Source organism: Podarcis melisellensis (assembly GCF_964234715.1).
Source record: "Podarcis melisellensis genome assembly, chromosome: 8".
Classification (NCBI taxonomy): Eukaryota; Metazoa; Chordata; class Lepidosauria; order Squamata; family Lacertidae; genus Podarcis; species Podarcis melisellensis.
Window position 1 is genome coordinate 90553403 of NC_138540.1, and position 11601 is coordinate 90565003.

The 11601-nt window shown below is 54.7% G+C and overlaps 1 protein-coding gene across 1 annotated transcript; it reads right to left on the minus strand.

Moving 5' to 3' along the window:
* Positions 1-3863: 3863 nt before the first annotated feature.
* C5AR1 (complement C5a receptor 1) lies at positions 3864-8214 on the minus strand. The gene is made up of 2 exons (XM_081921227.1): positions 8005-8214; positions 3864-5097 (listed from the first exon to the last, which is right to left on the minus strand). Exon 2 carries the CDS (start codon positions 5077-5079, stop codon positions 3994-3996), a length of 1086 nt encoding a protein of 361 aa, XP_081777353.1. The 5' UTR covers positions 5080-5097; positions 8005-8214; the 3' UTR covers positions 3864-3993.
* Positions 8215-11601: the final 3387 nt, after the last annotated feature.

Below are 11601 nucleotides of genomic sequence, written 5' to 3' on the forward strand. Positions count from 1 at the left end.
TCCCCTGGGGAAGGCAGTTTGGGTGACTTCATGTGCGTGGATAGAGTGAAGCCTCCATTTCCTGCCAGAACAGCAAAAGAAGAAAATAGATTCTCCTGTCTCATCAAAACAAGCCTCTGAAAAAGAGGAAATGTTCTGTGGTGACGTGACTCTCAGCTGAACTTCTCCACACCAGATACGACACCACACACCCAGAGCGGCACCCAGAGCGACCACACCAGTTGCACTCCCCTATCCAGGGCAGCTGTCTCCAAGCTCCATCTGGTACGCAGGATGAGACCCTCCCTGCCTGCAGACTGTCTTATCAGAGTGGCGCATGCTCTGGTTATCTCCCTCTTGGACTACTGCAATGCGTTCTACGTGGGGCTCCCTTTGAAGGTGACCTGGAAACTGCAATTAAGCCAGAATGTGGCAGCCAGACTGGTGACTGAAAGTGGCCGCCGAGACCACATAACACCGGTCCTGAAAGACCTACATTGGCTCCCAGGATGTTTCTGAGCATGGGGCTGACCCTTAAAGCCCTAAACAGCCTCAAAGGCCCAGTAGACCCAAAGGAGCGTCTCCACCCCCATTGTTCAGACACTGAGGTCCAGCTCCGAGGGCCTTCTGGCAGTTCCCTGATTGCAAGAAGCAAAGTTACAGGGAACCAGGCAGAGGGCCTTCTCAGTGGTGGCGCCTGCCCTGTGGAACGTCCTCCTAGCAAATGTCAAGGAAATAAAGAACTATCTGACTTTTAGAAGACACCTGAAGGCAGCCTTTTTAGGGAAGTTTCTAATGACTGATGTTCTAATGTAGTTTTGATCTTTGCTGGAAGCCACCCAGAGTGGCAGGGGAAGCCCAGCCAGATGGGCAGGGTACAAATAAATTATTTTGAGCCCCAATTGCTGTTGAAACTACAGGAGGGGTCAGATCCTGCTTGCAGCTTTCCCTCGAGGGGCCTCTGGTCAGCCACTATGAGACCAGGAGGTGGACTAGAGGGTCCCAGTCCTGACCCTGCATGCTCTCTTCCTGTTCTTCTGCAGAGCGAGGGGCATCAGGATCCTGCCTTTGTCACGGGAACCGTGGTCCATCTCAGGGGGTGTGGGCCCCACGAGGCCCCTAGAGACATCTTGCCTGCCCCACTCTGACCCTCTTGCTACCCAACAGGACCCCAGGCATCCTGGCTTGGACTGGAGGAGAAGAAGAGTGAGGCAAGAATGCCCGGCCAACTGCAGGGAAATCTCCTCAAAAGAGAGACAGATTGTCTTCCATGAACACGACCTTAACAGGGAGTCCGTAAGGGACTGTGGAGGCCAGTTCTGGATCCCCACGTCCTTCCACAGTGGGGACATCGGTTCCCAGGGGGAAGTTGATGATGGTGTGGATTTGCCAAGCATTCCTTCTTCCTAGCACATTTCTCCCTTGCGCCCTGAGTTCGAGTGTCTTCAAAGCCCAGGACACCTTTGGTCAAGGCTGTTCTCCAACTGGAGCACTTGCAGGCCAGTGTTTCCCAGTTGTCGATATTTATACTACATTTTTTAAGATTTGCCTTGAGACTGTCTTTAAACCTCTTTTGTTGACCACCAGCATTACACTTTCTATTTGTAAATTCGGAATAGAGTACAGAGGTACCTCGAGTTACAGATGCTTCGGGTTACAGATGCTTCGGGTTACAAACTCCGCTAACCAGGAAGTGGTTGCTCCAGGTTAAGAACTTTGCCCCAGGATAAGACCAGAAATCTCATGCCAGCAGCGCAGCGGCAGCAGGAGGCCCCATTAATGAAAACATGCCTCAGGTTAAGAACCGTTTCAGGTTAAGAACAGACCTGAACCCGAGGTACCACTGTAGTTGCTCTGATTTTGTTTGTATGTTTCATTTAGGCCTATCCGTGTATTGTTTTACAAGTGAATTACAAAAACAACAACAAGTCAACTCACATAAAATTGTCATTTTCTTTGCTGAAACCTTTTATTAATAAATAATAAATATTGGATTTTCTGTGAAAGAATTCATTACAAGGTGAAGTGCATGAGGAATTGAATGGGGGGGTTGAAGAGAGGTGGAAAGAAGAGCCAATTTGTGCGTGGCTGGGGGCGCAATCTGGGTGGTTCTGCCAAGGGCGCAAGATCACCTCGCTACAGCTCCGCTTTGTGGCTTTAAAGAAACTCTGTGCATCCTGAGTGTGAGCCAAGTGCTGGATCTCTTGAGCTTCTTTGATCCACCCGGTGTTCTTTAGTTCTCTTGTTCTTCTTTGAGCCTCAGCCTTAGCGTTGACATTGGTTTTTTCCTTAGTGGCCCCACTCTGACCCTCTTGCTACCTGACATGACCCCAGGCATCCTGGCCTGGACTGGAGGAGAAGAAGAGTGAGGCAGGAATGCCTGGCCAATTCCGGGGTAAGAGACTCAAAGAGAGGCAGCGGTGGTGCAGTGGTTAGAGGGTCGGACTGGGATCTGGGAGAGACGAGGGTTCAAACCCACCAACTCGGCCCTGAAGCTCCCACTGGCTGACCTGGGTGCCAGTCCATGTCTTCTCCTTGCAAGGTTGTTGTGGGGATTAAACAAGGAGAGGGTGGAACCATGTGGGCCACCTTGAGCTCATGAACAGAAATAAACAAGAAGAGCTCTCACCTGAGCCTCGTGAACAAAGCTCATTGTCTGTCATGAGGTGAATTTCTCCCAGTTATATATCCGCAGGGATGGTCAGTGGGCAAGGGATGCACACACAGGCACGGGGGGGGGGGAGAGATGGGACAGGGGGAGGGACACACAGTAGAGAAAACTGTGGGATGTAACATAAACAGTAAAGTACAACACTTCCTGTTTGCCCAGAGTGGACACGTAGGGGGTGTTACTCCAGCCAGGAGGACTTCCTGCCCCACCTGCTCTGGAGCATCCTCCCCCTGCGTGTGACCCTGGCTGACCCCATAACAGGGCTGGTCACGCAGCCATCTTCCTTTCTTCTTCGCTTTATTCCATCTTGATATCTTTTGCTGTCTGCTGGCTCTCAGCCAGCAGCACATGGCTCCGTCCCCATATGGGATAAACTCTCTTCTGTAACTAAGCTAAAGTCTTCCTTCAGGGAACCAACTGTGAACTGAATGTGAGTAAACCTCTTATCATTACTTTTAAAGAAGACTGTTGTGTCATTATTCTTTTTAAGAGGGAACAAAGGAACAAACCCAATCTGCAGAAGCCAGATTAGATTGCTTAAGTAAAGAGATTCAAGCGTTTCTACCAACTAGCTCCCTGCAGTATACAGGGAATATACTCTGCTACTGACTCACTAGCGTGAGAGAGGGGAAGCATACTACTAAATCAGTATATCCTCTCCTACTATCCACAACATTCCCACAAAATAAAGTTTCCTCTGGGCATCACTAGGCAAACTGGGGAGGCACCAAAGGGGTTGCGCCTCCCATCCCTTGGACTCACCCAGTCTGAACACACACACACACACACACACACACACACTTGTCTTGAAAGCTTTTTGTGTATCACTTATTATGGCTCCTTTGGTTCCCTCCTTTTGTAATTGTGTCTGTTTCTTCATGCATAGGTGAGCAAGGTTTGAACTGCGGAAAGAGAGCGCACAAACAAAGGAGGAGGATGGGTTGGTAAGTCTATTGCAGTTATTTTATTTCATAATGTGCATGCATGGCATGATTGTTTTTCTAAAAAAAAACACGCCTCAAAGCAGCTTACAAAAAGGTAAGAACTGAGAAAAATGTACAACAGTACTTTAAAGCACACAAAAGTTAAAATACTCCAACAGGTTAAAATCCACCTCGACTCTCTAGGCTTCTGGGTCGGCTTGTCTGAGCAGAATGTTTTTCGCAGGCGCCGAAAGGAGCACAGGAAAGGCCGCCTGCTTGATGTCAATGGTCTCCGGGGTCGAGGAGCCTGCAGAGACTTCTGGAGTGGGGCTGGCCCCCTCCCAGAGCTAAGCGAGTAAGAGGAGCGGCGTCGCGCAGACAGAGCTGCCCAGCAGGGTCTCCTCTGTGGTGGCCCCCTCCTCACACGACGGTGCTGGCGCTGCGGTCGCTGCGGTCCTCCGTGGTGGCGGCGCACGTGTCTTGCGTCCTCGCGTGGCCATCGGCCAAGGAGTGTCCGAGCGCGGACTCCTCGCTGAAGACGTTGCGCAGGAGCGCCTTGACGGAGCGGCGCATCTTGCTCTGGAAGTCGTGGCCGGCGAGGACGTAGATGACCGGGTTGATGCAGCTGTTGACGTAGGCCAAGCAGACGATCAGGGGGTCCGCCTGGTTCACTGAGTCGCTGAGCCAGCTTTTGGGGGGCTGGGAGGCCTGGATGAGGCCGGCCACGTGGTAGGGCCCCCAGCAGACGAAGAAGCCCACCACCACCACCAGGACCACCTTGAGAGTCTTCTGCGAGCGCTGCCCGAAACGCGAGCTGCGCACCCGGCGCAGGAGCAGCCCGTAGCACGCGCAGATGACCACCAGCGGGAGCGCGAAGGCCAGCGCGAAGCGCGTGGAAGCCACGGAGACCTCGGCCACGCGGGGACCCCCGGGGAAAGCGGCGTAGTTGGTGCTGCACAGGCTCTTCTTGAATTGCGTGACGATGCTGCGGGAGAAGAAGGTGGGCGCCGTGAGCGCCAGCGCCAGCAGCCAGGCCAGGGCGCAAGAGCCCCAGGCCAGGCGCACCGAGCGGTGGTTCTGGCACCAGACGGGCCTCAGCACCAGGCAGCAGCGGTCGATGCTGATGAGGACCAGCAGGTTGACGCTGGCGAACATGTTGAGGATGATGAGCGACGGGAAGAGCTTGCAGGCGAAGTCGCCCAGCGCCCAGTGGTGGTCGGAGACGAGCGGCGCGGCCAGGAAGGGCAGCGCCAGGCAGCAGAGCAGGTCGGCCACGGCCAGGTTGAGGAACCAGGTGGTGTTGACGGTGCGCCGCATCTGGAAGCCCACCACCCAGACCACGGCGCCGTTGCCCAGCACGCCCACCACGAACACCAGCACGTAGACGGTCAGCGCCACCCACAGGAGGGGACTCAGGCCCGACTCCTCAAACTCCAGGGGGCCCGCGTCGGAGGGGTCCGGGTCGGAATCATTGTACTCCGAGTAGAAGTCGCTGAGGTCGTCCATCCCTGAGCCGCGGGAGTCCTGCGGGGGGCAGACAGGCGGGAGAGAGGAGTCAGGGCCACAGGCGGGAGGGTCTCTAGCCTAGGCAAGGCCCGGCCTCTGGGAAATCGTGGAACTGTAGAAATGAAAGGGACCCCCAGCGGCCATCCAGTCCAACCCCCTTCAATGCAGGAATCGCAGCTGAAGAACCGCAGAATCCTAGATTGGGGGATCCCAGGGTCATCTAGTCCGTCCCGTCCCCCCGCAATGCACCAGCCTGGTCCCCAAAGGGTTACCTTTGCGCACACGAACATCTACAGAGCGAGAGAACATTTGCCCAAAGCTCTGATTATGCAAGTAGCCCTAAAACTTGTTTGTTTGTTTCCCCCAGGCCGGGACTCAAGGCCGTTCACACAAGTGAAAACAAACACGGATTAATAGACCACGTTGCTTTCCTAGGAAGGGAGTTCCAACGTTTGGGAACAGCTCCTTGGCTGTAGCCGCCAAGGAGTTTTTAAACAATCAGTTTGTATTAGTTGTCATTGCAGAGTTAATTACACAACACATTTGTTCTTTATGATGAAGGTCGTGGCGTCATTGTTAAGGTCCTGTTCTGTACAGCGCTGGGCTATTTTAGGTGCTGGGTAAGAAACTTACATTTATTTATTTTTTGCAATAAAAGCAAAGAGAGCCATTCTACCCCCAAACAGAATGGGGGGGGGGAATCTTGCAAATTTTACTCGTGAAGCTTCTGGACGCAATGATAAAATACAACATAAACTGAAGAGACTAGAAGGCAGCAGAGGTCAGATGACCATCTTTTGGGGGTTCTGCGAGTCAAGCTCTGGGCAGAGGGTCGGACCACATGACCCTTTGGGAGCGGGGAACGGATGGACAAAAACTACACCCTGGAGGAGCCCCAACCCGTTTGGACTCGGCGGTCTTATTCTCCGGCAAATTCTGATACGAAGTCTATTTAAGCTGCTTCAGGGGGCACCGCATCTAAGGCTGGCTTCTTCCGGGACCGCCGGGCGGGGCTCCTATAACTCAAGAATTGCTTCCAGTCTGTCTGTCCGGGTGTGAACAGCAAGAGAGATCCCACCCGCGTTGCCTTTTTGCCCGCAAACCAGACATGCGTGTTCTCTTAAATTAAACCTTGTTCTCTTCCCCGCCAAGGCAACGCCCGGAGCTGCCTCCTTCCTCCTGTATCTGAAGAAGTGTGCATGCACACGAAAGCTCATACCAAGAACTAACTTAGTTGGTCTTTAAGGTGTTACTGGAAGGATTTTTTTTTTGTTTTGACTATGGCAGACCAACACGGCTACCTATCTGTAACTCCTTCCTCCCAGTCCAAGCCCCCCATCCTCGCCCTCCAGCCCCGCTTCGCCCCCAAGGTCCCAGAGCCACCAGCTGGACGGGGGCGGCTCAGGAAAATCCTCGCGCTTAGGAAAGAAGGAGGGAAGAGGGATTTTGCTCCCGTCTGGAGGCGCCTCCCCAGAAACGTCAAGTGCAGAGGGAAGGAAGCACTAGCAGGGGGGGAGGGAGGGAGGGGGGCTGCCATTGAGGGCTCCTGGGATTTCACAGACACCGTCCCCGGCTGGAGAAGCCTCGCGGCTGTATAGAGAAAAATGGGCAGCCCAAGTTCCTGGAGCGAGGCGCGGCTGGTTTGGAAAGCTGTGAGCGGAGCTGCTGGAGACCAGGAGAGGTCGCCCAGGAGGGGGGGCGGGGCGGAGAGGGCGGGGGTCCGGAGTGTGCCAAGGATGCCAAGCGCAGGCTGGGGAGGTGCCAGTGTGCCCTCGAATCCCTCTCGCATTCTCTCCTCAAGGAGCTCCAGGGGGCAGGCGCGTTAATCCCCACGACAACCCCGCGAGGCCGGCCAGGCTGAGAATTAGAGACCCAGGGTGTAGATTTTTTTGATTTAAAAAATATTCCAATATTAGTCGTATTGCACCTTTGGCTAGAGGGTATTGGGCTTGATTTTGCGTGGCTGCATTCTATGCCTCCTTCCGCAGAAGCCAGATGGGACCCTTTGGCAGGTGCCAATAAGCTGCGCTGCGAGGAATGGAGCCTCAGTGTCACAACCTCCACTCTTCCTCCGAGCTTCCTTCCTCCGCCCTTTCTCTCCCTTCCCGGCTTCTTCCCCTTTTGCCCCCCCCCTCCCTCCCTCTTCTGCCAGCCCCCAACCCAGCCGGGCCCCCCTGTTCCCATGCGCCCTAGAGCCTGCGAGACGCTCCCATTACCGAAGGGCAGGTGGGGAGGGGGCAGAGAAGCGGGGCGCGGGGCGAAGTCGCCTTTGCCGGGGCTGCATTGCTCAATGTTCTTGCAGCAGAAGCAGAATCGTGTGACCCGGAGGCAGGCGGGCAGGAGGAGAGAGCAGGGTCTTCTCGGGGGCTTTGGCAGCCTACTAGATTTTTGGAGGGGCAACCCGGGACCCTGCAATTGTGGCACGCAGGCAGCTCCTTTCCTCTTCATCTTCATCATCATCATCATCCCCTGCAGGACCCCATTCCTCCCAAGAAACGCCCAAAGGCATCAGACATAAAGGGGTGAGAAGACCCAAACCCAGCTGGGGAGGGAGGGAGAGGCAGCGGCACCCCCCCCCAGCATTGCGATGCAACCTGTTTTGGGGGGTCACTAGGGTAGGGGGGCAGCAGCTCCTGGCCTGACAAGGGAGCGCGTCACGAACTATCCGGAGCCAAATCACTCCCAATAGGTCCTTCTTTTGGGGGGGGGGAATAGCACTAGGTGCAAAAATGGATCGGGGTGCAGCAGCGGGAGCCCCTCCGCTAAACTCGCCTCTCCCAGCTCCCCCCCCCCACGGCAGACTGCCACCTCTGCCCTCTGCTTGCGCGCAGGAGCCCTTCGCCGGCCCCGCTCAGATCCCAGGCAGCTCTGCCCGCTTCCCTTTGGGGTGGCCGGGTTTGGGGGGGCGATCTCCCACACACTCACCCTGCGGAGCAAGAACCAGGCAGCCGCTCCCTCTCTCCTGCTTCTGGGGCGGCTGCTGACCGGCTCCCTCCCCGTTTATACCGCCCGAAAGAGGAAGTCGGGGTTTGGTTTAGGAAATTTGCTAAATTTCTCTCGATGCCTCCCTTTCTCTCCCCGACGAGCCTTCAGACGACGCCCCGGCGCTGCGCCTCCATCTGCTGTCCCGGCGCCAGTCCTGCTCGGATCTTTATAGGGACTTCCAGGGCGGCGGCGAGGGGGGGCAGATAGCGGTTCCCTTGGGGGGGCGCTAAGAGGAGCGCGGGCGCCACGGGGCGCAGGAAGCGGCAGCAATTCTCCGAAAAGAGTGGATTCGAAAAGCCGCTCTCACAAGCTTATCTCTTCCGTTACGCGATTTCCATCAAAGTTTCAATTGATGGCGAATGGTCTGCAAGCCAAGCCTTATGAGGAAAGGCTGAGGCAGTCGGGGATGTTTAGCTTGGAAAAATGATAGCCATCTTCAAATATCCCAAGGCTGGAAGAGGGAGCAAGCTCGCTTTCTCCTGCTCCAGAGGGTAGGACTCAAACCCATGGCATCAAGCTACAAGGAAGGAGATTCCGACTCAACACCAGGAAGAACTTTCTGATGGGTCAGCAGTGGCCTCTCCTTCCTTGGAAGCTTTTAAGCAGAGGTTGGGTGGCCAATCTGTCTGGGATGCTTTAGCTGAGATTCCTGGAAGAGAGGGTTGGACTAGATGGCCCTTGGGGTCCCTTCCGACTCTACGGGTCTATGAATTAATGGTTGCTATTAGCCTTCTAATGGTTGCTATAACCCAGTGTTTCCCAACCTTTTTTGGGCAAAGGCACACTTGTTTGATGAAAAAAATATTGAGGCACACCACCATTACAGCCCCGTGACGTCAGCGCGCAGCGTCACGCCGGGAGGGACGCACGAAAGTGTAACTTTCAATTTTTTTCCCTCCCCCTTGCCGGGGAACCTCCAAGCTTTGGGGGGTGGGGGGGGAGGAGGCAGCAAAGCGAGGGACTGAGGGACCCTAACCCTAACCCTCACCGATCACCCGGGAAAGCATGCGAACGAGGAGCCCCCGTGTCCTGCTCCCGGCAGAGGACGGCACAAAGCGAGGAGGCCTGGACAAGGCAGCACGCTCCCTGCTCTCGCTGCATCGGGGCTTTTCTCCTCCAGGCCGCTTTCGAAGTCCCCTTCTCCGCTCCCAAGAGCCGGAGCCGCTGCTTCCAGGCCCTGTCCGAGCCCCGACTTGTGGCCTCACTTCGAGGAGCGCCTGTTGCTGGGGACGGGGCTGCATCCCCCTCAGCCGCCGCCTCGCTTCCTTCCAGGAGACCCGACGGCTCCCCCTCTCCCGCTCGCCCTCCTGCGCCCGCAGCAGACCAAGACCTCCCCGCTCCCGCCCGGCTCGGCCCTACCTGGGCGCCTCCAAGCCCGGCCGGCTCCGCGTCGCGCTCCACGCCGGGCAGCTGCAGCAGGGGCTGCGCGGGGGTGCGCAGGGGCCCGGCTGAGCGCGCCCCGGAGCCGCCGCGCCGTCGCTCGCGAGTCCCTCCGAGAGCCCGCGGGACTGACTCCGGAGTCGCGAGGCGGCGCGTCGCCCAGGGAAGGGGCGGCTTTCCACAAGCACGACGACCGAAAAGAGCCCAGCAGAGCGCGCGCCCCGGAGGACTTGGGGGGGTCTGTAGGGCATCAGTGGCCCCCAGAATTCTGCCCGCCCCTCGCCCCATTTGATCCAGATTTACCCTCTGGGGAGAGCGAGCCCCGGCCCAGCAGGGGGCGCCCTCGCTCCGTCCTCCGGGAAGCAAACGCCCTCGCCCGCCTCCCTCCAGGCAACATCTCGCGGCACACTAGTGTGCCGCGGAACACCGGTTGGGAAACACTGCTATAACCCCTTCGTGGATCACTGCCTTGCCGTGGCGAAGGGGCTTGAAGAACTCAGAGAAGCTATGAACTATGCCGAGCAGGGCACCCAAGATGAACAGGTCATAGTGGAGAGTTTTGACCAAACGTGATCCACCTGGAGGAGGAACCGGCAAGCCACTCCAGTATCCCTGCCAAGAAAACTCCATGGACAAAGACAAGAGGCATATAAAAGTTATGACGCTGGAAGATGAGCCCCTCAGGTCGGAAGGCGTCCAACATGCTACTGGGAGGACAAGTACAAGTAGATCCAGAGCTGATGAAGCGGCTGGGCCAAAGCCGAAAGGACGCTCAGTTGCGGATATGCCTGGAAGGAAAAGGAAAGTCCAATGCTGTAAAGAAAAATATTGCATAGGAACCTGGAATGTAAGAACCATGAACCTGGGTAAGTTGGAGGTGGTCAAAAATGAGATGGCAAGAATAAATATTGACATCCTGGGCATCAGTGAACTAAAATGGACGGGAATGGGTGAATTCAGTTCAGATGACCATCATATCTACTACTGTGGGCAAGAAACCCGTAAAAGAAATGGAGTGGCCCTCATAGTCAACAAAAGAGTGGCGAAGGCTGTACTGGGATGCAATCTCAAAAATGATAGAATGATCTCGATACGAATCCAAGGCAGACCTTTTAACATCACAGTAATCCAAGTTTATGCACCAACTACTTGTGCTGAAGAAACTGAAATTGACCAATTCTATGAAGCCTTACAAGACCTTATAGAAGTGACACCAAAGAAGGATGTTCTTCTCATTATAGGGGATTGGAATGCTAAAGTAGGGAGTCAAGAGATAAAAGGAACAACTGGCAAGTTTGGCCTTGGAGATCAAAACGAAACAGGGCAAAGGCTAATAGAGTTTTGTCAAGAGAACAAGCTGGTCATCACAAACACGCTTTTCCAACAACACAAGAGACGACTCTACAGATGGACATCACCAGATGGGCAGCATCGAAATCAGATTGATTATATTCTCTGCAGCCAAAGATGGAGAAGCTCTATACAGTCAGCAAAAACAAGACCTGGATGTCTCGTACACCCCAGGTAGTGTGGTTGCTGACCTTGAGCCAGACATCCTGGAGAGTGAAGTCAAATGGGCCTTAGAAAGCATTGCAAATAACAAGGCCAGTGGAAGTGATGGTATTCCAGCTGAACTTTTAAAAATTTTAAAAGATGATGCTGTTAAGGTGCTACACTCAATATGCCAGCAAGTTTGGAAAACTCAGCAGTGGCCAGAGGATTGGAGAAGATCAGTCTACATCCCAAACCCAAAGAAGGGAGTGCCAAAGAATGCTCCAACTACCGCACAATTGCACTCATTTCACACGCTAGCAAGGTTATGCTTAAAATTCTACAAGGAAGGCTCAAGCAGTACGTGGACCGAGAACTCCCAGAAGTGCAAGCTGGATTTAGAAGAGGCAGAGGAACCAGAGACCAAATTGCAAACATGCGCTGGATTATGGAGAAAGCTAGAGAGTTCCAGAAAGACATCTACTTCTGCTTCATTGACTATGCAAAAGCCTTTGACTGTGTCGACCAAGGCAAACTATGGCAAGTTCTTAAAGAAATGGGAGTGCCAGATCACCTCTTCTGTCTCCTGAGAAATCTCTATGTGGGACAAGAAGCTACAGTTAGAACTGGATATGGAACAACTGATTGGTTCAAAATTGGGAAAGG

Excerpts from the sequence above, each read along its gene's own strand:
- C5AR1 (XM_081921227.1), bottom strand. The coding sequence starts at position 5,079 with ATGGACGACCTCAGCGACTTCTACTCGGAGTACAATGATTCCGACCCG.